This window comes from Spermophilus citellus, assembly GCF_964194105.1.
Source record: "Spermophilus citellus genome assembly, chromosome: 9".
Lineage (NCBI taxonomy): Eukaryota > Metazoa > Chordata > Mammalia > Rodentia > Sciuridae > Spermophilus > Spermophilus citellus.
This window is the reverse complement of record NC_138191.1, coordinates 124413937-124441377: the sequence shown is the minus strand read 5'-3', so window position 1 is coordinate 124441377 and position 27441 is coordinate 124413937. Positions and strand designations below refer to the sequence as shown.

Genomic DNA, 27441 nt, shown 5'->3' with positions numbered 1-27441 from the left:
CCATATTTGTGGACACACTTTTTTTTCCCTTTCTACCATCAATTAAAACTAATAGTATACAATTCTACCATAAAAACACGTGGAAACTTTTTTCAAGGTAAAAAGCGAAAGCATTGTGCACTAGAGCTTTGGCAACCGGGGTCCCAGCCCCTGACCTTCACCAAGACTCCTCAAAGGACTCGTCTTTACCTTGCATGACATCATCCATTGCAGCATAATCTGCAATTGGTTCATCCGCCTGGAAAACAAAGGAGACAACTGAGAGCTGCAGGGGGTGGAGGTGCAAAACACCCATGTCCCGGGATCCAGACGCCTGCCCTGCAGGCTGCAAAAATGGTGAACATAGATAAGCTGTCCAGGAGACAGCGCACCTCAAGTCACAGCCAGCGATGGCCTGCTAACTGTGGGTTGAGACTTGTCACCTCGAAGTAGTGTATTGTTGGGCAGGGGTTGGTGCTGTTTTCTCCCTCCCAAAACAACTCTGGAGGTAGAAAGGTCTAAATGTCCAGGTGCCCTGAGGTTACTAAAAACCATTGTAATCGTCATGAGTTAAGACCCCAGTGGCGGCACTAAGACTTAGGGAGAAATAAAAAGTTAGAAGCGTCCTCTCAAAATACCAATTAGGGTATGATGACATTTTTTCCTCCTCTTTACCATCAAGAACAAAATTCTGACTTCTGTATTAAGGCAGAGCCCACACTGATGTCAAGCTGAGAATGAGATTAGCTCTAAGGGCAAAGAGGCCAATGACCAGTACAGTCTCCAGCTGCCCGCCTGCAAGCATAGACCCTCCATAAAAGGGGCTGTCAGAAGTCTATGCAAGAGCATTAGGACTCACCAGCCTAACAGGTTCTCAACACCATTCCACAGACTGTACAGCAAACAGTACGCTGGGGGAGTTGGGGGGGGGGGTCAGGAGTGAGCACAGGTGGGCGTCATCCTGCCAGGGCTAACCTATCACATCAGAATTGAGACGTGGGTACAAAAAGCACCTGAGAACTCATTCTACATGTGTCAACGTGTCATTTGATACAGAGAAGGTCCTTTTAGCCACCAAGAAACAAGAAAAGGGAAGCCACAAAATAAGTCCCTTGGGGAGGGGAGACGGGACCAGTGAGGGCTCAGAGGCCCCTGCAGTCTCAAATGTCTCCAAGATCCACTGAATGCAAAGCCATGCCCAGAACAAGAATCCCATAAGGCCACTTGGGCATTTGGGCTTCTGAGCCAGACACGTGTGTCCTCTGTGTGCTGCCTAAGCTTAACCGGATGGCACCAGGTGAGCCCCATTATCTAAAGTACAAAACGCCCACAAACCCAGAACTTCTGGGCCATGACACAATTCCTGCCACAAGTGAAAAATCCCAATACCTGACATCATATGATGGGTTGGGGTGAAAACACAGATGCAGGATACCATTACATTAAATCAGCTCCTAGTATAACATACAAATAAATCATAAATGAATTTAATGTTTAGACATGTGTATGTGCAAATATTTGAGTATTTGAAGGGAAAAACAAACAAAATACAGAAAATCCCTGAAATCCAAGCAACTTCTGGTCCCAAGAGATTCAGATAAGGGATCCTCAACTTGTTCTCTGGAAACAAAATCAGAGGGGTTGGATTCACAGAATGGTTGTCGATCTGTGAACCCAGAAGGCAGGTGAAAGGTCAGGGAGAAGGATGAATGCAAATATTATGTTACACAAAAATTATACAAGCCCCTCCTGTCTTCAATGAGGTTTTCAATATTTTTCTTAAAAATGATAGATTTTAGGGCTGGGGATGTGGCTCAAGCGGTAGCGTGCTCGCCTGGCATGCGAGCGGCCTGGGTTCGATCCTCAGCACCACATACAAAGAACAAAGATGTTGTTTCCGCTGAAAACTAAAAAATAAATATTAAAAAAAAAATCTCTCTCAAAAAAAATTATTTAAAAAAAAATGATAGATTTTAAAGTATTACCATCCACATGATCACATTATCTGTTCTCTATCCTATCTGTAGGGGACTGAGGGCCAGCATTCACAAATAGGTTATAGGCAGTGGCACAAATTTTTTTTTCTAAACTCTCCAGCTAGTCAAAACAGTTGTGTGTTGGGGTGCGTGTGGGAGGTTTCAGACACAGACAGACACGGCCCACAGAAACTCAGTGACCTGAGACCCAGTAGCCCAGTGGGCCCAGCAGAAGACACAGTATGGCTGCCCATGGGGCGGACAATCAGCCCTTAGTGCTTGAAGGGCACAAAGCTTTCTCCCTCCCTCCCAGTCACAGGGGATGAGCTCGAGGTCTACACCTGGAGGAAGAAGCCCCATGCCATAGGAAACGAAGGACACGAAGGCCAACGTATAGCCTTTGTGTGGGGAGCCCGGAGGGGCTTATGGTATGGGCAGGGGCTGTTGAGACACCACTACTGTGACATCTAAAAATAAGATAAGATAATGCCCCATGCCCCCCCACTCCCAGGAGGCACAAGACGGCTTTAACCACCATCGCATGTGTCCTTTAACCCACAGCTCCTGGGGCTGGGGTTGTGGCTCAGTGGTTAAGGGATGGCCCAAGCATGAGGCACTGGGTTCGATTCTCGGCACCAAATAAATAAATAAATAAATAAAGACATTATGTCAATCTACAACTAAAATAAATAAATAAATGAAAGAAACACCCAGAGCTCCTTAGTCGTAGAGCTGTTACCTACCTTTAATAAAATCACAGACTCAGGAATGACACCAAGGGTTCCCAGGGTGGCACAGTCGTCACTTAAAACCTTTCCATCGATTGACAAATTCTGGTCAAAAGGAGCAACTGAAAATGCGTGCATGATCTGTGTCAACATAGAAGAAACAAAGTCTGAATAAAGCAAAACACAGAGCCCACATCTACTGTGAATAAATGAAGCAGATTCTAAAGTTACAATTGAAAAGGCTGCAGAGTCCCAAAGACCCAATTGTTCGCAGCCAGCCCGCTGCTACTCTCCTGCTGAGCCCAGGAATCCCTCCAAGGCCAGGAGCAGCCTCGCAGGCCCAGGAGGAAGCTGGGGAACAGTCGCACACCCGGACCCTTTGGTTCTTCCTGGACCTTACTGCTCCTGGAGGCTGGGGACACAGACCTAGTGAGGCGAAGGAGGGCTGGGGGCTGTGGACACTGCTGCCCGGCCGGCGCTCTGGCTATGGGCATGGGCTGGGTCGTCACTGACCTCCTGCCATGCTAGGCCCCACATCACTGCCCCAACAAGTCAAGTCCAAGTTCTTCCTTAAAACCATCTGTGAATTTCCCAGCAACCTGTTTAGATTTTTCTCCCTTCTGTTTGTACTTCTTCAGCAACAGACTGTGACAAAGTCAGCCCTGGGACTATCAGACATTCTTAGGCTAAGTCATGTCTCTAGGACCCAAAACATGAATTCCTTGAAGGCAGGGGCCATATATAACCCACCCCAACTCTGGCCGAGTGTTAAAATAAATTCTGAATGACTTAAGCATAAAGGGTTTTTAAAAACTTGCAAAACCAAGTCCAGCACAGCAGCCTGAACTGGTTTAATGCTTCTCTAGCATATCAATGGTGACCACAAGTTGCTGTGTGGGTAGGGGGGTGGACACAGGACAGGGATTGAACTCAGGGGTACTTGAACACTGAGCCACATTCCCAGCTCTATTTTATGTTTTATTTAGAGACAGGGTCTCACTGAGTTGCTTAGCGCCTCGTTTTTGCTGAGGCTGGCTTTGAACTTGCAATCTTGCTCCCTCCTCCACCTGAACTGCTGGGATTACAGGTTAGAGTACCACTGTGCCTGGCTCAGAAGTTCTTTTAATAATGGCACACACATAAATAAGAACAGGCAGCACAAGCCAGTCTTCTCCCAGCTGTTGGGCCACATTCTTATCTGGACTTCTCCAGAGACTGAGCCCCTGAAAGCCACACAGGGACCCGTAGCTACAATGCCAAGTGCATGGCATCAAAGACCTTATGAGCAATAAGCCTGTTTCTACTGTGCAAGAAGCACTGAGTGGACAGCTCCACCAAGCCAGCCCCGCAGTTGGCATAGGGCACTCGAGGAGAGCCGTGGAGACCCAAGCAGAGCTACCAAGGAGATGTGCAAAAGGCCATCTTAGTGTGGGGAGGGTGACAGCCACTGCAATGCAGGGATGCTCTTCTCTCCCCCAGTGCCTCAGGTCTGTACGTCACCCTGTGAGACCAAGGCTCCCCAGACCCAAGGCACTAGTACAGAGGGGCTCCGCCCATGCTTAGTGTTCTGAGGACATGGACAAGAATGTTTAATGCACTCAACAGTGAACCAGCACTGCCCCACTTCCAAGTAAGTATAGGATGAAACCTGGAGGCTTGACCGCTGGGTTATATCCCCAGCCCTTTTATTTTTTGAGACAGGGTCTTGCTAAGTTGCTAAGACTGCATTTGAACCTGAGATTTTCTTGCCTCAGACTCAAGAGCCACTGGGATTACACGCGTGCCCCACTGTGCCCAGCTAATGCTCCTCTTCTTTAACCAGAGGAAACCACTCGCTGAAGAATAAAATAAGAAAACATGGGGCTCGTGGTATAGCTCATTGGTAGAGCACAGGCCTAGCAAGCGTTTGATTGTGGATTTGATCCCCAGGCTCCACAAAAACAAAATAATGCAATAAAACACTGAGCACCTTCTCAGGAAGGGAACGAATTATACTTCATTTAGTTTACATTACAGACAGGTTGTGGGCAAATTAGTAATTAGGGTAAATCAACTAATTGTTTTTGGTGCATATATATAAGATTAAACATGTAGTTTGCAAAGAACTTTTTGTGTGTGAAACAAGAAAAAGTAATATTTATTGCTTTGCTAGCAAAGGAGAAACAGGGGTTTTTTAAAGAGAGAATTTGAAGGTTACGCTCCACGTGTTCTATGAGTTGTAATTCACTTGTTAATTTGGGAGATAGTCATTAGGGGTTGTCATCATATTAGTTAACAGGGTGAAGCACAGTATTCCCAAAGGAGAGTTCTATCAAACACTTAAAAATGAGGACTGTGTGGGCTGGGGATGTGGCTCAAGTGGTAGCGCGCTCGCCTGGTATGTGTGCGGCCTGGGTTCAATCCTCAGCACCACATACAAAGATGTTGTGTCCGCCAAGAACTAAAAAATAAATATTAAAAAATTCTCTCTCTCTCTCTCCCACTCTCTCTTAAAAAAAAAAAAAAAATGAGGACTGTGGATGTAGCTCAGTGCAGAGTCCCTGCTTAGCCGACTGAAGGCATTGGGTTCCATTTGTAGTGTTGCAAGAAAACTAAATATAATTTAAAAAGGAATTATATCCTTCTTTTTGGTACTGGGGATTAAACACAGGGGCACTTAAGCAATCCCCTACATCCCAGGAAAGGTCTTAACAAATTGCTTAGGATCTCGTTAAGTTGCTGAGACAGGCTTTAGATTGCGACCCTCCTGCCTCAGCCTCCTGAGTTGCTGGGATCACGGGTGTGTGTCACTGTGCCCAACAAATCACATCCCACTGTTCTCTTTCAGTTCTGATTCACAGCGATCCTGGATGTGAGAGGAAATCAAAAAGAGCTGCTACAGAGGAAGCACCCAAGGAAAGCACGTCTGGGGTTTTAATCTCAATAGCTGCTGCCTTCCACAGCTCATCAGACCAGGTACCATGCTCCTGCTCCTAGGAGTGGTTATTTCTGTTGGCTTCTGATTTATTCTTCAAAAATAGCAGTCCACAATAAGAACAGCACAGGCTTTTAAAACGTCCTTATCCACAGGGGCCCTTTTTGTAATTGAAAGGTTCTGAATGTTCGAGGTTTACCGCTGACATCCAGAGAGCAGGCGAGGGAAACAAGCCCGCTCAGATGTGAAGGGCACAATCACAGAGTCAAGATCTCATGCCAACACGTTTATTTTCAGAGCCGTGGGTTCAACCAGGGAAATACTGTTCAAGACAATCTGGAACACATAACACCCTCAAAGGAAGCCTGTACTTTTGCCTCAATTACAACGATAAATATCAGCAACAAGAAAAATGCATAACCAGTAAACGACGCCACATAAAAGTAACAGAGAGGGGAACTCGGTCAACGTTTTGAATATGAAGCAGCGACTGAAACAGATCGAGGCCAGATTTTTTTTCATGGACATCTTGAATGCATCAGCTCCTTGTGCCTAGATTTTGGGATATATCATCAGAATGCTCAGGAAGAATACTTAGCACTGATGCCAAGTGGAAGGCTGTCACAGGCGCTTTCATAGAGCCTACACTGCCACCACTGACCTTCGAGCCGTGCAGGATGGAGGGGGAGATCTGAGTGAGCCTCTACCCAGAATCTGAAAACACTACTGTATAAAGGTCAAGACTCTAGCAGGGGAGCGCTCGCCTGTAATCCCAGCGACTTGGGAAGCTAGGGAAGAAGTGTCACAAGTAAAGCAGCCTCAGGAACGTAGTGAGATCCTGTCTCAAAATAAAAACATAAAAATGGCTGAGGATGTGGCTCAGTGGCCCTGGGTTCAATCCCAGGTACCAAAAATAAAGGTGGGAAAAAAAGAAAAAAAATCTAAAGATAACATAAAATTCTACCAAGTAGACTTTTCTGCCAAAAGCACTGATAAAAGAACTTCCAACTCATCCTAGCAAACAGGTTAGCCAGTGGATATCTTTTGTAACCCGTAAATGTCACAGATTTTGGTAACAGGCCAAATAAGACACATGACACTTGAAATGAACAATTATCACTATTGGAAAGCTACTCAGAGCTTGTTCAAGGTTTTAGTCTTTATTTAAAAAAAAAAATTAAAAAAATCACTCTCACCTTCATAGAAGGATTCTTCGTTATTTTGAAAACGTTATTTTGAGTCTTTTGATTTGGGGATATTATTTTGAAATAAAAAAAGCCCTGCTCTCTCAATGGCTTAATACTATATAAGCAGAAAGGTGTTTAAAAAGGTCAAATCGAAAGTAAACAGATACATGTATGAACAAAGGCATGAAGCAAGAATTCATAAAGGTCTCTTAAGTCCAGAGCACAGTTGAACAAATGTTAGATTTCCTCACCTGAATTTTCAATTCTTTTAATGTTTGATTAGCAGAAACGATTAGTGCTTTCTCGCCACGAACTTTTCTATGTCGCATGCTCCGCCGGATGACTTGCTTTTGATAGGCTATGTAATTCTGATGGGATATCTTCTGCCGCTTGGTTCCTCCATTACTCTACAATAGAATCCAAAACAAAGGAATTCCTGAAATCATCCACAATGTGGCCTTTGCTTATAAAGCTCTTTAAGCAAAAAAAAGAATCTTTGGGCTTACTGGTCCCTTAACCATCCAAATAAATTCAGAATAATAAAGAAGCAGAAATTCCCAGAGTGGCTAGCTGTGTAAACCCACTAACTCCAGAGACTGGGGCAGGAGGATCCCAAGCTTGAGCCAGTCGTGGCAACTTAGAGAGACCCTGTCTCAAAATAAAAAAGATAAAGGGCTGTGGACCTAGTTCAAAGGCAACACTGGGTTCAATTCCAATTGTCCTCCTCCCACCATGGAAACAGTTGAAACCAAATGTAATCAAATACTCAGACCCAACTACAAACTAAGAGTAATTGGAATGTAAGGCATAGGCAAAAGAGTTAAAAAAGAATAAGGAGGCCATCAGTCAAATCCAGAACATGGAACAATCTACAGGAAATCAAACTGGTCTGAAAGTCAATGTCAAAGAGGGCAGAAAGGGGACAGGGATGTACAGGACAGTGATATCAGCCCATGGCGACATAAAACCATGCATACTGGGATTGCACACTGGTTTAAAAAACAGACATATTCAAGTATGGGTATTATATAATTGGAGCATTCTGCTAATTTCCTACTTATGAGCATATTACTAGTATTATATAGAACACCGACATTACTTTTAGGATACGCAGGACTAAGCATTTACAAGTGAAATATAGTGACAGCTTTGAATTACTTAAAGGTTCAGTGAGAAAGTACAGACATACATGGGGTTTAATGCAGACTCTAGTTACCGAAGAAAGAAAAAATAAGAGCCAAATGTCCTAGAAATCCACCCTCCGCCCTTATTTCCCTAGGGCTGGGGATCAAACAAGGACACATACAAGCTGAGCAAGCACTGAGCTATACCCCAGGCATCAAAAATATGCTTATAAATGATCATCAAGAGGTTAATGGCCAGCATGGTGGCACACACCTGTAATCCTAGCCACAGGGGAGGCTGAGGCAGGAGGATTTAAGGCCAGCCTTAGCACCTTAGGGAGACTCTAAGCACAGACCCTGCCTGAAAATAAAATCCCCAGGGCTGGGGATGTGGCTCAGGAGTTAAGTACCGCTGGGTTCAATTCCCACTCCCTACCAAAGGGGGGGAAAAAAAAGAAGACAAAGAAGAAGAAGAGGTTAACATGTGGCAAAGATTCTTCTATTAACCAGACTAGAGAATGAAAGCAGAATTTTTAAAAAATCCTTTTCTTTGGACTGATTAGGAGGTCTGGGTGGATCAACACCAAGGCCCTAACTAGGGCTGCCATAGTTTCCACTGTGTGATAACTGTAATAAGCAGGGCGGGCACGGGTCACTATGCACACAGCTGCCCCGTGTCCATCACCAGGTTGATAAGGACACAGAGGAATAGCGTTCTGGAGCCGCACATCAGCAGGGCTCAGGAAGCCTTGGTTGCCTCTGCCCAGCACAAAAACACAAATGAGTCAAAGATTCATTAAATAAGTGAACTTAGGGGGACGGGGGAGGTGTTTTGATAAAGTATTTCTTCTCAATCTTAACTGCTGGAGGCGGGGGCGGGAGTGTCAAATTGAACCTGAATTTGAGAATAAGGAAAAATACCTATAACAATATATTATTTGACTTTAGAAGCACAAAACACAACCCCAAACCAAAGCCCTGAGCATTTTAAAAAAATGATGACATACTGGTTTAAATAGTCTAAAAGCTTCTAGAATTATCTTCCTTTTAAATCCATAGAATTTATATCCACCTTAACTGACAAAAGCCAGTACCCTTGTTCCAGATTACCTAAGTGATAGTCAACACCAAGTGTATTATTAACCTACATTTCAGATAACATCAAAGGAACTGGGTTGATCAAGCTTAGAGAAGAAGGAAGGGGATTTGTTCAACTCCACTAAGGACAAACAGAAATGCATCATTTTTTATTGCAAGGATTTACGATGGCAATCACAGAAGCTATCTGCAGTTGGAAACATGCTGATACTTTTCAGGGACTATCCACTTTTTCCCAAACTAGGACGGTCAGACATTTAAACATTCTCGAGTATTACAACATCCAAACAAGGAGAAGGAAGACAGGAAAATTATAAAGTATAAAAAAATAATTACAGCACAAAAAGCAACGTTCCCCAACATTCTCTATCATATTTATAAATGAAAAATCTGTTGTTATCCACAACTGAGGAGAGCAATTCCACATCTAGTTTAAAAGCATTGCTGTGGTTATGACCACAATGAATAAAACTAGACATTCAAAAAAAATCAGCCTTTCAAAAATCTAAATGACTTGAAATTGTAGTTTCTAAGCAATTCAGGCTGAAAAGTAAATCCTGAAATAACAGAAACTAAGAACAATAAGTACATGTATTGATCATACCTAGTTTACCAGAGGAAAAAAATCAGTGAAAACAGACCATAAAAGATTGGAAAACAAAAGAGTTCCCACCGATTATTGAACCAGACTACTAAGTGACACCAACTAGGCTAGTGAGAAACTGCCTGGCAAGAAGAGATGGAAGAGGACTGAATCACGACGCACAGGTAGTCCTGGGGTTCGTCCTGGACTTTTTTTTTTTTTATATATACTTATTTTTTACTTACAGGTGGATATTGGAATTCTGCACATTCCAATAAAGACAAAATATCATTACTTTTTATTTTACCTGGTGCTGAGGATCAAACCCAGTGCCACATGCATGCTAGGCAAGCACTCTACCTCTGAGCCACAACCCCAGCCCCCAGGGCTCATTTTCAATGTCAACTAAAAAAATCGAACAATCTGTTTGGAGATAAGTGACTTAGAAGATTGACTCTATATGGAGATGAAGACAAAAAGAAAGGGTGACAACAGGTTAGCAAACTCCTACCAAGAGAAATAACCACCAGCTGTGGTGGCCCCATCTGTAATCCCAGTGACTTAGGAGGCTGAGACAGGAGGCTCTCAAATTCAAGGAAGCAAGTTAGTGAGACCTGATCTCCAAATAAAAAATAAAAAGGGCTAGGGTGTAGCTTAGTGTTTGTTTCTGGTATTGGGTTCAATCCCCAATACCAGAAAAGGAAAAGCCAAAGTCCAGAGTGGGCCTATTGCAGTATTTGTGTATATAATCTCAAGGAACAGAAGACACACACACACATGTACACAGATTTTAATAAGAGCATCACCCATCATAGGAAAGTAGCCCCTTGAAACTAAAAACTTACATTGCTAGAAAAGCATGGATTTGGCTAGCACTTAAGTAAAGGGCAGGCCAAAGCTGACAATTTCAAAATTCAAAATTTTGTAGAAGAACTTTTAACTTTAGAGCTGTCAGCAGGCACAGCTGTTCCTTCAGAGGTGGTTTAAGGTTAGTCTATGAGATTCCAATGAGCCGTGAAAATAAATTCTGACATGTCATTTACACCCCTTGGGAAACTACAAGGAACATTCACCTCTGGTAGGCTAAGGGCCAAGACTTGGTCAACAGGGAGGAAAAGGGAGGAGCAGTGGCCAATGAGCCCAGGTGTGTCTGCTCCATGACACACAGCAGGTGGCTATTGTAATACTTCACAGAGAATGCTATCCATAATTTGAATACCGTATTTCAGCTTTAAAGGTGCCTCGTTCTTTAAAAATGAAACTGGATAGAAATTCCACGGGTGAAAAATATTTAAGAATATGCCGGGAACATAGCGATCTGACCTGAAAACTGAAACCAAGCTACACATACACAACAGCCCTACACGGCCCTTAACAAATCCCTGGAATGTTCCTCAGCTTTCTCTGGGGAGAGGTAGGAAAGGAAGTCTTAACAAAAAAAGGTCGATCATGATGGAGAAATTGTTCACAATGGCAAACAAGAGCATAATATGTCAGATGATCTGGTCATTAAACACCTCGATGAAGACAGGACAGTCCATTCTGCACACTCCATTGTTCACACTGTTGTTCCTTTTGTTCAATGGATCAGAATCTAAGTTAAATAAACACTTCATACGTGAACAACCCAACAACTAAGCAACATACCACAATATGGGTCCTATTTTAAAATGTCTTCTTTTAGGGCTGAAGGCGTTGCATTACATTTCAGCCTTTCCCTCTCAATGGTTAGAACTGTATTAATTCTGGAAGAAGGTGTGGGCCACAGCTTTAATGGGAAATCAGGACAGCTGTAGCAAACCACCAAAATGAGAAAAAAGAAAGGATGGCGCACACGCACGCGTGTTTGTGTGTGAGAACCAATGTCCCATACAGGGCAGAGAGAAGTCTTGAGGTCAGTGGAATGTGTGTGATGAAAAGCAGCCTCAACACATACTTGATTAAAATCTGGATCTTTCTCTCCATCTGGTTTGGCCTCTTCCTTGTCCTCCTCTGTTTCAGAACTACTCACGTTCAGCTCTGGTGCGGCATCCTTCATCACCTGAATGTGTGAAGACCACAAAGAGAAGTGGGTCAGAGCTGAGGAAGCCACGCTGACCAGTGGCCACCTTTTTCAAGAAGATACATTTCTCATGGTGAGACAAGAGACACAAGAGTCAATCAAGAATCCCTTGCTGTGCTCTGTGCTTTTTAATATTAATTTTTTAAACCTATGACTTATTCTCCAATTTGACATGCTCACCGTGAGTTTCAGACATCTCTATAAAGCAGCTTCTACAATGATGCTATTTTGCAGAAGATCAAAAACACTACATACCTTGCTAGATACTGATTGTCAAGCCTTTTCAAGCCCTGAAACTGAGGTGCCAGGAGCCCAAATTATCCTTAAGAACTGAAAAATGAGGGTGTTTGAAGTGCTCTTTGGCAGAACACTATCAGTGATAGCTACTAAGCCAAAACACGCAACGTATGCTACAACGGATACTATTTTACACTCAATTCCAATGTACACATGTACTAAAAGTTGCAAAAAGTTTAAGGAACTTCTCGGGGGTGGGGGGGGGGAGTTGAGATATATACATTCGTTAACTTCATTTTCTTAGCAATTTGGAAATGAAGGCCGTTGCTTGAACTTGTGAAGCAGTTCTAGTGCATAACTTACAAGTTACCCTTCTAAAACAAGTGCTAACTAGCATCAAATAATAGGTCTTCAATCCTCCAGTTCTGGAATTGAATTAATGAGAAGTCCAGAGACGCAGGTCAGGATTTACCCAAGGGCCATCCCTAATCATTACAAGTAAAATGTTCTAGAATCCAATCTGCCCTTGCAGAGGAACACTTGAGACTCTACCTTTTCTCAGTCCTCTTGCATCCTTACCAATTCCAAACACAATGGCCAGGGTGACTTTTAAAAACCGTAAATCGGATCATACCATGATCTTGAATAAAACTCTCCAGTGACTGACATCTAAGAGTAAAATCTCAAATCCACAGCATATGGAAAACTCATACAGAAACCAGTCTGTCATTCCTTATCACTGTCTGTCCTGGGAATAAACTTTAACTAGGGAACAGCAGTGAGTACTATGGTACCCATTAGCCCCATGTGGCTACTTAAACTTAAATGAATTAAACTCAGAGTCCAGTTCCTCAACACAATATTCACATTTTGGGTGCTCCAAAGCTGCACAGGGCTATGGCCACTGTGTGCGCAGCTCACACTGAACCTTGCCCTCTGCCACCAGGCACTCTAGTGGACAGCACTCATCTAGGTACGATGGCGGTCGCTGTTCCTTGAGCACACCAGGCTCCATGCTTCAGCCCTCCTTTGCCTGGAACAACTGTTCGAAGCTGGTTCCTGGTGTTGACTCCCCCACAAGCAGCCCCTTCATTCTTGTCTCTCCCTTTAGAACAGGGAACCTCCAGTCCTCAGGCATCTCGCTCCACACTGCAAGATTTCCTCCCATCTGCTCACTGCTTCGTGAAGTCTTCAGGTGGATCTAGGAGTTCAGTCTTCACCTTCTCATTGGGCTTCTTTTTCATTGCATCCCAGCACCAAGACCTTTCCTGGCCCTCAGCTGATGCTCAGTAAATGCACGACAGACTCACAACCAGCTAAAACCATATACAATTCCAATTTTAAGCCTGACACCAAACAGCACTGGTACTAAATTGGTACAGTCCCAAACAATCCTCAGTGTAAACACAAAGGAAGCCTTATCACAATGAGCCATGGCCACAGGGGGCACAGTACCTTTTTATTGTCCACAACTTTGTGGACATAGATGGTGGCTTGAGTGTACTCACGCAGGTCCCTCTGCTGCTGGCACAGCAGGCCCTCCCTGCATTCTGGACAGAGTTCTAAAGAGAAGAAAAGCAGAAGTGGGTGAAGAGGCACCAGTCAATACCCGAAGACCCCAAACCATGTCTCTAAATGACCAGTTGTCCATTACTGACTATTAGTAATGATTTCCACTAAATTGCTGTATGCAAATGATGACAATAAGGAAATCCGTTTACTCTCCACAAATAATCAGTCATACATGAGTTGTTACATAGTAGTCCCCACCTAGGTAGTCTGAACTGCCACAGGATCGTCATCATTTTTAGTAGAGAATAAATTATTGACGTAGTCTTTCCTTTCCCCTTAAAATATCGACATTTGACTATCAAAACCAAAAAGGATAAGAAAACTTACTAGGCTCAGAAATATACTGTTTCTCTGAAGGGTTTGCGTCTCCCACTTCGATTCTTGTGATTTTAATTACATGATCCACAACAAAGAGCTTTTGAATCATTTGCCACTCGGTGGGCCATATGAGAGCTATACTGTGCAAAAAAACACAACATGCATTAAGATACAAGGAGAGTAAGAGAAATGACAGGATTGCTGGTCTCCTAAAATACAGTTATCCACACTATTACATAATGCAAAGAAACCAAGGAAAAGATATGAAACAGTTTTTTTATACAAAATAGTTACAGCTTCAGTCAAAGTAAATGGTGGACATTACATGAATCAATATGGTTAAAAGAAAACACAAGCCGGATAAATATGATTTTTATAAAATGGCCTCAATACACAAGACATTACTATCTGCATGTATTATTTGTTAAAAGAACATATTCTGACGGCTAGGGTTAGGGCTCAGTGGTAAGGAACTTGCCTCACATGCCTGAGGCACTGAGTTTGATTCTCAGCACCACATTTAAAAAAAATAGATAAAATAAAGATATTGTGTCCATTTACAACTAAAGAGGAAAAAAAAAAGAATACATTCCGAAACCGACAGTCCTCAAATTTAGGTCAGTGATTAGTAGAGAGGAAGGGCAGGAAGGAGAAGGAGGAATAGCAGGAAGCATGTGGTCCTTCAATTATATTTGCATTGTGTGCCCTCTGACACTGACAACTGACAGTAGCATATATTTATCTGTTTTATTATTAAGAGATATTTTCCTAAATGTCTGGCATTTACAATGACAGGAGCAGGAGGGAAGTGGGAAGAACACAGAAGAAAACATACATTCACATTCTGTTCCTTAAATAATTTTAAAGAGCAATAAACTCCAATCCAGCACGGTCCTCGGGGCCTGGGGAAAATGACTGACCGCAGGCCTTATCACGCTGGCACATGCTCTACCATGAGCTACAACTGAGCTCGGGAATATTTTATTGGTGTCTTTCAATTTGTTCTCCCATGGCTTTCTGGCAATGTTGGAGGCACACCACCTTCTCTAACACAGTTAATTAAAAATTATTTAATAAAATAAAATGGCAACATCCAAAATCTCAGATGAGTTCTTCTGGGGGCACATGGGGAGTAGAATGAAATTTTTTGGTATGAAACATTAGAATTCCAGATGGCCAGCTCTGTAGCTCTGCTCTGCTGCTACAACCCCAGCCTTTCTCTGTTCTCTGAAGCTTGGCAGCTGCAGGAAAAAAAAACTGTAACCAAGACTATGTTGATTCTGATTCTGGAAAAGATGTCTGCTAGAGGCACATGCTGGTTACCAGCAGCTTGGCGTGGAGTGGGGACAAGTCTAGTCAATAGGACAGGCGAGGAAGGGGTACAGGGCACACAGCAGCCCAGGTGACCTCGGCCTTGTGGGAGTAGTCTGTCCGTCATTTCAAAGACAAGTGTTCACTCTATAGAACATCCAAAATACTATAATTTAGTGAACTAGATTCTTAAAATAGACTGTCTTAAGACAAAGTCAGAAGAGATAGTTTTTTTTTTTTTGAGAGAGAGAGAGAGAGAGAGAGAGAGAGAGAGAGAGAGAGAATTTTTAATATTTATTTTCTAGTTCTCGGCGGACACAACATCTTTGTTGGTATGTGGTGCTGAGGATTGAACCTGGGCCGCACGCATGCCAGGCGAGCGCGCTACCGCTTGAGCCACATCCCCAGCCCAGACTGCTTATACTGAATGAGATGTTTCTAGAGCATATTTTTTAAATCATTACAAACAGAGAATCAAAAGAAGAAAAGAAACTCACAGTTTAGAATCTTCTTTGGTCATAGAAGAAAATGTAAACATGAGTCCCCCATGGGGACATAGAAGGGCGCTGTTCCCAACTGATGACACAGGGCTGCATCTGGTAGGCTTTCTATTCAGAAGAGACAAAGAGGATAAATACCTCATGGACATAAGATTTCTTAAAGAATAATTATTTAAAACTAAGAGATGTATGTAAAAGGGTAATTGGTAATTCAATGTTTCTTGAGATTATTTAACTTAAAAGAAAATTTTCAGTGTATGCTACTAAAAATAACCAAGAATGGTACTACAAACACAAACCATGAATGGTTAAAAAAGCACGAGTCAGCTCCAAGAAAGAAAATAGGAAATTTCTGGTTTCTACCTAACAAATTTCCGCCATTCTTCTACAAAGAACTGGGACACAATATAGAGGACATCCGTATCCTAGAACACACACACAGAAAAAAAAAACAATCACAAAAAGAACACATTAATTCACCCCATTTTCACAAAACCCCTCAAAGTACAATGTGGGTTTTTTTTATTCAAACTCTACAGTAAAATGGAAATAGCCCCTGCCCAGCAGCAGTATGCGAGAGCCCGGACGGGGCCTTGCACAAGGGGAGGGAGCGCAGCTCCGGGCGGCTGTGAGACGCACTGGGTCCTGGCAAAGGCCTCAGCAAGGCTTCTGTGTAAGGCATGCGTTATACCTCTGGCCAGTTACTGAGACATGGTCGGTTTTTGTCCTGGAAGAGATTCGGAAGAGAAGTCTTTTGCTCGTTGGCAATCATCTTATGTAAGGCTTCGTTTTCTTCACCTTCTCTTTCTAAAATCTGAAAGAGAATGAAGCAATCAACTGTCTCTGCTGACAGCCCTGGCAGGCCTCCTCTGTTCACCCACTGGAGCACACCCCACTTCCCCGGTGACAGGGTGGGGGACACGGGGCAGGGACGGCAGGCCGCTCCTCCGTGTCAGTGGAGAGCACAGTACCTTGCACTGGGAGCAGCACTCTCTGTAACTTGGAAACTCAGGAGCCTTTGGGAAGTACTGTTGCAGTTTGCTCCAAGCCTCTTTAGAAACAAGTCTTCTTTCATTTTCTGATATGCACAACTCCCCTGATGTTTAAAAACAAACAAACAACAACAACAAAAAAAACAAGATTAAAAAAATGTATTTTTCATTTCTTAAATCTCAGAAAAATTCCAGAAAATCTGTTTCCTAACTCCTCGACTTTAGAGAAATCCAAATGTCCTATTTCTTATTTGCAGAAATCTGATTCATTTTGGGTATTGGCACACATACATGCAACAAAAAACAAAGAAAAACCCTCTGGATTTTTTATTTCACTTTAATTTTCAAAGAGCTACCCCTGACTCCGATTTTAAATCCTCATTCTAGGCTTGTGGTTGGAGAATCAAGAGACAGAAAACAAGTAAATAACGCAAGAATCATAAATTTTAGAACCTTTCTCCCTGCCATTAAGGCAGCAGTAAAAGGGGGTTGGGCGGGGCAGGGACAACAGAGCCCCGACATTCACAGAACTTCATCTATGCAACACTCAAAGGTCTGCACACTGTTCCCTGGAGACTTCATCGACTACCATTTCATAGTTACTGAAATCATCTTGCATTGAAATGATGGTTGTCACGGTTGGGCAGGCCTCACAGAACTATGGTCTAAGTTACCAATTCAAGCAAGCAATCTACTGATCAATCTGAAACCATCTCCAGTCTGGCTCTAATTTGCTATTTGCAACTTATTTTCAAGACCACTGAAACTTTCCAAAATCCCATTAGACAACAAGAATGACACTAGTCATGGACACCTGCATTTTCTCAGATCTATGGAGTGCCAAGGTCATAGCAACCTGAAACCCTAGCAGAGCCTCCTCAGTTTACCGCTTCATTGGATACATTTAGCTTTTCAGGGACTTTCTCTCTAATTGTGGTGATGTTTTCCATTCTTTCAGCGGTTCCCAAGAGACAAATTAGTGAACCACACTTCTCTTCAGGCACATGTAAGTTTCCCAAAGCATTTTTCTCTGTGCCTGTTGGCAAGGTACCCATACATGCATTAAGATAATAAAGCCAGTGAGTTTCTAAACACCTAATGTGTACCATACAATATCCAGAGGGATGATCAGAAATGTGACCGTACCATAGTCAAACCCCACAGGTCTATCTCAACCACACCCCACAATCCTAACACCTCAAAACGCACCTTCTCAACTTCCAGCCCTCATTTCTTACTGTGCTTTGAATAATTCCAGGAGAAGATGATTGTTTTCATAAATTCATTAGGAGATAAATGAGATTATAATGTATTCTTATAAATCTTTCAGAGAAGGTTGTTCATTTTAACTTCTTGAGATTAAAATCGCTTACTCCAAAATGCCTTATTCTCAGGTATCATTAAGGAATTTTTTTTTAAATGTGTACAGGGCTGGGGGTGTGGCTCAAGGGGTAGTGCACTCGCCTGGCATGCGTGCAGCCAGGGTTCGATCCTCAGCACCACATACAAACAAAAATGTTGTGTCTGCCGAAAACTAAAAAAAAATTATTAAAAAATTCTCTTAAAAAAAAGTGTACATCCCTTGTAGTGACACACAACACAATTAAAAAAAAAAAAGATCAAGATAGACTTGTACAACCTGATTCAGAAAGAACTTCAAGGTTCCCTTTTCCTTAAAAAAAAAAAAAAAAAAAAAAAAAGAGCACTTGCCTGGCAAGCCTAAGGTCCTGGGATTAAGCCCAGCACCAGCCCCCCGGACATCCCCTCCAAGCCCCCAAAAAGACTCTTTGTATTTTTGTGGTATACTCTTATCGGATTCAAAAAGAAACAATAGGGCTGGGGATGTGGCTCAGGCAGTAGTGCGCTGGACTGGCATGCGTGCGGCCCGGGGTTCGATCCTCAGCACCACATACAAAAATGTTGTGTTCCCTGAAAACTAAAAAATAAATATTAAAAAAAAAAAAAGGAAACAATAGCGCGCACGCACACACACTTTAACGTGTGAATCAGCACAGGGTTGGTGTGTAGCTCAGAGGCAGTGCACGTGCCAGCATACACGTTGCTCATAGGAATTGAAAAAAAAACAATCCTTACTTCTGAAATTTTTATCTTATTTATTTTTATGCAGTGCTACTGATTCAAAAGTTTGTGGAAGTTTTTATTTGGGGGGGTTGGTGGTTACTGGGGATTGAACCCTGGAGCGCTTTACGACTGTGCTACATCCTAAGTCTTTTTTATATTGTTGTTAATTATTATTTTAAAATGAAACAAGGTCTCCTTAGCTATTAGGGCCTCACTAAGATGCTGAGGCCGACCTTGAACTTGTGATCCTCCTGCCTCAGATTCCTGAGTCACTGGAATTATAGATGTGAGCCACTGTGCCTGGCCAAAAAGTATTTTAATAAGTCATTTGCTGTAGTCTAAATGGTGATAAATACAAAAATCACTCTACTTAGCCATGTTTCTAAATTTAACTTTATGTATATATTTACACATATACATACACATACACACACACACACACACACATTCTTTTTTAAGGGTAGGATTTATTCAAGTGTGAAGAACAGAAACAGAACTCTTGCAGAGACAAGATGGGACCCAAAAGTCTGCTGCCCTCTCATTTAACCTACTGATTGTATAATTAGAACAGTGTGTACAACTTCACCACAATCAATTTTTCCATGTAATATACAAAGTTTTAGACATTAGACTAGTAGCCTGCAATAAAAAACATTTAAGTAACATTTCAAGAAAATGCCTACCGAACTCCAACCTTTAAATACTACCTCTCAATAAGATAAAAGTAGTCGTGAGGGATGCAAACATAACTGGATATTCTAATACTCAAAAGCTTCTGGCAAAAATATGAATAGACTTTAAAATGAGATTAGATTCTGGATAAACAGACTCCCACCCCATAAAATCTAGTTCATACCATAATAACACTGGCAAAGAACATCCAAAGAGGAATGAAAAAGCCCCCAAACAAGAAGTAAACAACTTTGAAGCAAATGAGGTATAATAAACAAGATTAGTGAATGCAGGTAGGAGGCGCCTCCCTCCAGAGTGCAGGGGAATGAAGATCCATGGATTGACCATACCTGCCACACTCAAACAAAATAAAAAAGAAACAAAACCTAACAAACTGATCACAAGAATATCCAAGACACTGATGCGTGAGGGTCTGTGGGCGGGATCCGGGGCCTTGTGTGTGCTACGTGCACCCACTGAGGGCACCCCCAGCCCAAAGCCAGGTTTCAAAACCATGTTTATCTTCAGTGTCCCCTGAAACAGCATTCAAGAGGTTTTCTTAAATATGGCAAACTACAACAATGAATGAAGAGAACAGAAGTAACACAAATTTTTAAGGTTAAAAAGATGATGGATGAGACTTTAAAAAAAATTAATTTTAAGTCGGCAAAATTGGGAAGCATTCAGATCCACTGTAGTGCATAACCGTCTGCCCCCAACCCAGAAAGCAAGGGCATGTGAAAGTGAACGAGGGGTTAAAAAACAAAAGTAAGAAAATGAATTAAGTCTATTCAATTCTGGGAGCTATCCCTTGAAAATATCAGATGGCCAAGTATGGCACTGCCTAGGGCCGCCAAGCTCCAGGGGAAGCTCAAGATAGGAGCAGTGCAGGGGCGCTGAGGGGCAGACACTATGCAGGGGGCACCTGAGCTCACTGGGCCCTGCCTCACTTTCTAACCAATCTGCAGACCCTGACATGACAAGAGGTGGGAAGGGAGGGGAGGACGAGGAGAAAGTGGCAGGCTGTTCTGCTGTGGCCAGCTTAGTTGGGCAGCACGAAGCCTGAAATGTGCCACAGCTCTCGGCACAGGTCACGACGCCCTCCCAGGCTCTGAGGTGAGCAACACTGACGTGGAAGCACCACTGGAAAAGTCTCTTTTTGGCTCTCCCTTCCTGTACTATCTACCCATGCTGCCACCACTCAAGCCACCTCCTCTGCACAGCTGTGCTCCTACTGTAGCCTAATGTGAAAAGGACAAATGGGGAAACAAGGTGGACCAATGAGAAGGACTTGGAGACTGGGGAACCAGAGAGTCCCCAATTACCACTCCAGAAGGACCCCCACGTAGTAATGTGGGCCACAAATAAAAATAAAAATATCTCTCACCTAGAAAGCTAAGGTTTAGTGAGGAAATCCAAGTGCCGGGGCTGGGGCTCAGTGGCAGAGCACTTGCCTCGCATGCGTGAGGCACTGGATTCAATACTCAGCACAACATAAAAAATAAATAAGTGAAATAAAGGTATTGTGTCTATTAAATTGGATGAAGGTGCAGAAATGGTAAACAGTCTTCCTACCAAACTCAGAAGTTTTTAACATCACTAGGTGACAAGAAGCCTGCTCCCTAGGGTTTCCTATAAATACAGGTGAAACGGGAGATTATATTTTGTGCAAGGTTAAGAAAAGATATGAAGGACTGACAAGCCAGGCAGGAGAACAGAATGTTAGTGTTGAGCATGGTTCAGATCCAGCACACTACTACGCTGGACCTGGTACCTGGAACAGGTTGGGGATATCACAAAGACATTTCCAATTGGCTAAGGTCAAACTAATAACAGTTTAACATGCTTCCAGCTTACCATGTGGACACAAAATGTCTTCATTAAAATTTAATTCCTCCTCCTCTTCTTTTCTTTCTTCCTTTGATTCATCTAATCAAAAGAAATACAGGTAACTGCTCTCACAGCTGGACTTAAAAGTTCACAGCAGCAGACACGCTATTCCGCATAATTTGGAACAAAGAGAACTTTAAATGATTTTGAAAATTAGATTCAAGTAATTCCTACACAGTTCTGTTCAAAAGTATTATATTTCTCTCCCTTAAAAGGAATGAAAAATATGTCAATGACAGTTAGCTTTTTAATGATTTAGGTTATGCAAAAAACTGTGCCTTCTTCCAATGTGAAAAATAATTTACATATCCTATTAATTCTAGTTAAAGTCTGCAGAATATTGTGCTATATACCAAGTTAGTCATCTTCATGACATGTCGTTCTCACCTACCTACTCTTTTATGGATTGAACAGAAAGCTCCAAACACAAACAAAATAAAGACTTTAGCATCAAACATACTATAAAAATTCTGCTTGCTGTTCCTGTTCACATTTCTCTTCCAGTATCTGATTTTCCTGCTTTACCTACACACTAAAGCATTACCAATTAATAGTTATTGTATCTGAAAAGAACAAATCTTAAAAATAAATATTTTTAAAAAATAGTCCTTGATGAAATCTGTATTTGTAAAGCAGACTCAGAATAAATTTTATAGTTGTATACATTGGGACGATGAATAAAGAAATCTTGAGTATTGGAGATCAGAATAAAATACTCTTTACACATGCAAAGACCACTTGCTAACCAACAAACACCTCTAATGTGGTTATTTATAGATGTAGTGGTGTGGTAGAATGATTACCTATCATGCATGGCCCTGGGTTTGATCCAATCACTGCACAAAAGCAAAGGAAATAAACAAACAAACAACAACAACAACAACAAAAAAAAAAAAACTCAAGCAGAACCAGGCAGAGTCCTCTGTGGAAGATAAGGCAAAGGAATCATAACTTTGAGGTCAGTATGGGCAACTTAGTGAGACCCTATCTCAAAATATTTAAAAAGGGCTGGGGATGTGGCTCAGTGGTCCTGGGTTCAATGCTTGGGGTACGGGGTGGGGTGCTAGGGCTTCAGTTAAGTGGTGGAACACCCCTGGGTCCCATCCATAGTACTACAAAACAAAACGAACCGCACACCCCCTGGGGGGGGGGGGACACACAGAGAGGAAGAGAGGTTGGGAGGAGGAAGGGGGAAAGGGAGGGAGACAGGCAAACAAAACATGTGACCAGATAACTGTTGTCACATTCAAATATGAGTAACTAACTTTTCCCACTGAGAAAATGGTCAATCTCAATAATTTTTGAAAAACATAAACCTCAACACTTCTAAGTCATTTTCTTATGTCAGACTTATAAAAATTAATGTGTCTGCTATATTGTAGTGAAAAAAGGATATAGAAACAAGATCTTAATATACTTTCTGAAGGAGACTCATTAACATGTACCAATGTGTCAGTATGTAGCAATTTTCTTTTCTTTCTTTCCTTAATTTTATTTTTTTAATATTTATTTAGTGGTAGATGAACACACAGTATCTTTATTTATTTTTATGTGGTGCTGAGGATCGAACCCAGTACTTCACACATGTAAGGGAAGTGCTTGACCACTGAACTACAGCCCAGCCCCTTCCTTTTCTTTTTGATTAAAACCAGGGCCTTATGCATGTGAGGCAATCACTCTATCAACTGAACTATATTCCTAGCCCACTAGGTAGCAATTTTCTAATCTAATAATTTCTTGGATTTGATCTCAGAAATAATCTGAAAATGTGACAAAAATACAGGTACAAGAATTCACTGCTTCTGATCTTTACATACTAATTATAAAAGGCTGAAACAGAATTGGGTAAATAAATATAATACATTTACTCCATGAAATTCAACCAATAAATTTTAAAATACAAAACAGGCAGGGCTGGGGATGTGGCTCAATGGCCAATGCCTTGAGTTCAATCCCTGGTAGTCCCCACCACCACCACCACCACCACACAAAAACCACTATTTACAGTGACTGTGTCTTGTGTGAGGGCTTTGAAGCAGAACATTTTAAAATTTGTGCTGTTTCAAGCTTTTAAATTTTCTGAATTGGGAAAAGAGAAGCATATTATCTTGAATGCAACCAGAAAAATATTTTTGAGCTAGGCCAACATTGAAGGTGCTTTTTACTTTATTTTTTGTTATTTCTTTTGTAATTGTAGATGGCCAGCATGCTTTATTTTAGTTGTTTATTTTTATGTGGCGCTAAGGACTGAACCCAGTACCTCACACATGCAAGGCAAGCGCTCCGCCACTGAGCTACAACCCCAGCCTTCATTGTGCTTTTTATTATGGCATCCCACTTTACTTAAAAAAAAGAGGTTGTCATGTGTAGCTAATTAAAAAAAATTAAAATAATTTAAAAAAAAAGATTGATATTGATATATAATGAGGCTCAAAGAAACAGCAAACACTCAGCACACACTATCATGGCAATACCTCTAAAACAACTTGCTTTTTCAAAAAGGTCAGGGGGACCCCTGAAATTAATGTTAAATTTATAAATATTTTAACCAAAAGAAAAGGGGCTGACAGGATTGCTCAGTGGTGACCCTCTCTCAACCACAAGCACCCAAACGAGAAGATAGCTCAGAGAGCTGAAGATTCATGATGACTACTGTGGTTTAATTTTCTTAAAAAACATGATAGTAACATGGCAAGACCTGTGCCAAATAAATAATATAAAGTGAGAAAATATAAAATGCTTGAGCGTAGAACGTACCAGATATTTCAATTTTTAAAAAAAGGTTATGAATATTAAGTTATATGGAATATTAAGGTATATGAAAACAAATATAAATGTACCCCTTTACTGTTGCTTTTAGGAAATGAGAAATTAAGTGAGGCTGGGCATATTGCTCAGTGGTAGAGCACTTGCCTAGCATATGGGAGGCCTTGAGTTAAAACCCCTATAAAATAAAAGAAAAAAAAATAACCTGTGTGGGGGTCATTGCTTAGGGTAACTAAGCTCTAATTCGATGAATATTATCAAATCCCCAGTCTCCATTTTAATCCTAAAATTAATTTCAATGCTTTAATTTCCTTTGTGTACTAAGTGCTGATTATAAAATAAAATTTAATGATTTTGGTTGCAGTTTACACAATTTCGTATTTGAAAACATTTTCAGATTTCTCAGGTGTCTCTGAAGAACTTACAAGCAAGCACCTATTTGAAAGCTGCCCTCTCTCCCAGTGGAAAGCACACAAGTTCACATGCATTTTCTTGACCAGGGCAACCCATGAGTGTGGCACCCAAACCAGAAACTAAAATGCACTGAGCTGATAAAGCCTCTGCAATATGCAACAGACTCCCTAGAGCTCGGCCAATGTCAAGCATAACTGGTCATAAATGAATTCCACATGGAAAGAAATCTGCGGACTTTCAAAAGTTGACAGATCTCTTATTTATCTGAGCACCGTGGAACACAACTTTAATCCCAGTGACTGGGAAGGCTGAGAAAGGAGGATTGCAAGTTTGAGGCCAGCCTTGTCAACGTAATTGAGACTGTGTCCAAACAAAAAATAAAAAGGACTGTGGGATATAGCTCAATGGAAAAAGGTCCCAGGGTTCAACCCCCAGTACCTACCAAGAACAAACTTTTGATTTGCCCTTGCCTCTTTTTGAGATATTTAGATTGAATAAAAAAAAAAGTCTTCAAATTACATAGATGGGTATTAAACCAACTTTACCATAAACAGACATGTTCAATTTCACAATAAGCTCCCCCGGTACCTTTACTGAAGGTGCTGCCGTTCACTTTCCCATTGCTTTGGTCTGCTTCACCGTCTGGCTCGTCTAGTTGCTCAAGCGCTAGCTGGCGCCAACTCCGCAAGGAGGATTTCCCCACCCAAAATCCATCAGTGCTGTGGAACATAGTGAATGTTAGAATCATCCTAATGTTCTCCTCCATTCTAGGTCTGTGAAGGCCACACCAAAAAGAATCACATTCAAAATCAGCTGCAGTGCTGTTTTCTTTAACCCACCTCCTCATTTTGGCCAGCTCAGGCCTCACTACACGGACCTGCAGGTATCCAACAGCTTGTTTCCATCCTATCCTACTTCTCCTACCTCCTATTTACATTTTTACTAATTGAGCCAATTACATAGGCACATTCTTTACTTGGTTCTACTCCTGTTCACACAGCTGTGCATTCTAGCTGCCGCGCAGAACTCCACTACGCCTGCGCCTGCACCATAGCACATCACTCAGCAGGCTGTTTGTGAAATGACCCAAGATAGTCAACTATATTAATCCTCATTGGAGAGAAACTAATTTATTTCTCAAATTATCAAAATTCCATCCATTAATGATGTCCCTGAGCACAAAGGTGCCCTATAGGTGGGGCCCAGCATACTCCAATGTGCTGACCTTCTCTGAAGAGATGCCCCACTGGGCTCCAGTGATTGCCATCCTACTTCAGCCTCCCACAGGGGCTCAGTGCCAGCCACTTCACAGGCTTCACAGAAGAAGGGGACTGAGCAGCCCCCACCCCAACAGGGCTTCAGACCTACATTCTGTTCCTTCCTCCCCAGTGGATGGAAGCCGCAAAGAGCGGCTGACTTGACACTCATGTTGTCACTAGGCCACTAATAACTGCACAACTTAACTTTTGATCTAGTTTTGCCATCTACTTCAACCTTCTTTTGAAAACCAAAAGTCTTTTTTTTTTTAATAAGATGTTTCGTTATTACTTCTAGATTTTCAGTTTACCATGATAAATGTGCTGTGCAACGTACCCCTTTACTGTTGCTTTTAGAAGATTATTAACAGTTTTGTAATCTTCATTTAGCTGGTTCTTCAGGCGTAATACACGACAGCGCTCAACTACACATTCCTTACACAGGGCTTTCACTGCAAGCGAGAAAGAGTGAAAAGAAACACTTCATTCACACACGCTTCCTTAGGAAAAGGCTGTAGACACTTCATAAACAGGGGGATTCTAAACTGTGACAAACTTTGGCAATATAGCACACGGGTATATATCTTAAATTACTTTGGTGATTTAGGTTTCAAGACAGCAACTGTTACCTATATGAAGAGACAAAATGTTTTAGTCTGCTCTAGTTACTTAAAAACAAAGTATAATACATTACAAGGTTTAAATGCAAATTTGATGATAATCAAATAATTAAGGCTGAGGGAAGTCATTACATCTGACAACTATAAATAGAAGGACCTTTGTATCCAGGTGATCCTCTAAGCAGAGAATACTAAAGGAAAAAGAAACAAAGGGCCTGACTGAAATATGCAAAACTTCAAAGAATCATATGAAATGTGATTCTATGGAAAGACATTTCCATTGCTGTTTGTTCTTTTGAACAGCTTATTAATTTCACCAGATTTAGAATGGAAATTTAGAAAGCAAAACTCCAGGTGTGTATACAAGGACTGAAGTCTGTAGTTAAATGTCAGTTAAGAGTAACTTATAGCCAGGCACAGTGGCGCACACCTATAATCCCAGCAGCTCAGGAGACTGAGGCAGGAAGATCATGAGTTCAAAGCCAGCCTCAGCAAAAGCAAGGCACTAAGCAACTCAGGGAGACCCTGTCTCTAAATAAAATTCTGAAAAGGTCGAGTTTTCAATTCAATTCCCAACACCAAAAAAAAAAAAAAAAAAGGAAGAAAGTTGTACACAATCAGAAAACAGCATTTACTTCAGAAACAGGGAGGATGCTGTGCCTCCTTTGTAATCCAGAGGGACCAGTGTTGCCAGTTCTTCACTGAAAATAAAATGTTTCAAGGAAAGTAAGCAGAACCAAGAGGTCACAGACACCTGGCTATACAGAGCTCTACCATTCAAGGTAAAATCAAGCAGTTACTACTCATAAACTAACAACCAGCAGCGTAGATGGTTACCCGAGTACCATTCCACAGCCTGTCAGAAATCCCCTAGAGCCTGGGAGGACTGGGATATAGAATCGACCAAAGTTTCAAATACTTTGAAGAGAATAATGGAAACCCACAAACTACCACAAGACAGTTTTCTCTAAAGGGTCCTATTTTGTTTACTTGGTACAGTGGGGGTCGGAGGGGGCATCAAATAAACTTCCTCTAATAACACTGCTAAACATCTACTTTATTTCACAAATCCTTCTTCCAAATTATAGGAACACTTGGTCTAATTGTGTCAAATCACCAGACCCCAATTCATGAGGCCCACATGCACTCTTTTTCTTTTT

General features: G+C 41.7%; 1 protein-coding gene across 3 annotated transcripts in view; it reads right to left on the bottom strand.

Annotated features, from left to right (window-relative positions):
* The window catches only part of USP48 (ubiquitin specific peptidase 48), a 68832-nt gene that overhangs the window by 3040 nt on the left and 38351 nt on the right, over positions 1 to 27441 (bottom strand). For all 3 annotated transcript variants that reach the window (XM_081306965.1, XM_081306963.1, XM_081306964.1), the window contains exons 13-25: positions 25999 to 26113; positions 24994 to 25124; positions 21193 to 21264; positions 16561 to 16685; positions 16281 to 16403; positions 15953 to 16014; positions 15587 to 15697; positions 13788 to 13918; positions 13344 to 13450; positions 11526 to 11630; positions 7036 to 7191; positions 2699 to 2824; positions 190 to 238 (exon numbers count right to left, since the gene is read on the bottom strand). In XM_081306965.1, coding sequence (XP_081163091.1) covers positions 190 to 238; positions 2699 to 2824; positions 7036 to 7191; positions 11526 to 11630; positions 13344 to 13450; positions 13788 to 13918; positions 15587 to 15697; positions 15953 to 16014; positions 16281 to 16403; positions 16561 to 16685; positions 21193 to 21264; positions 24994 to 25124; positions 25999 to 26113 — 1413 coding nt within the window. The remainder of the gene's footprint in view (positions 1 to 189; positions 239 to 2698; positions 2825 to 7035; positions 7192 to 11525; positions 11631 to 13343; positions 13451 to 13787; positions 13919 to 15586; positions 15698 to 15952; positions 16015 to 16280; positions 16404 to 16560; positions 16686 to 21192; positions 21265 to 24993; positions 25125 to 25998; positions 26114 to 27441) is intronic.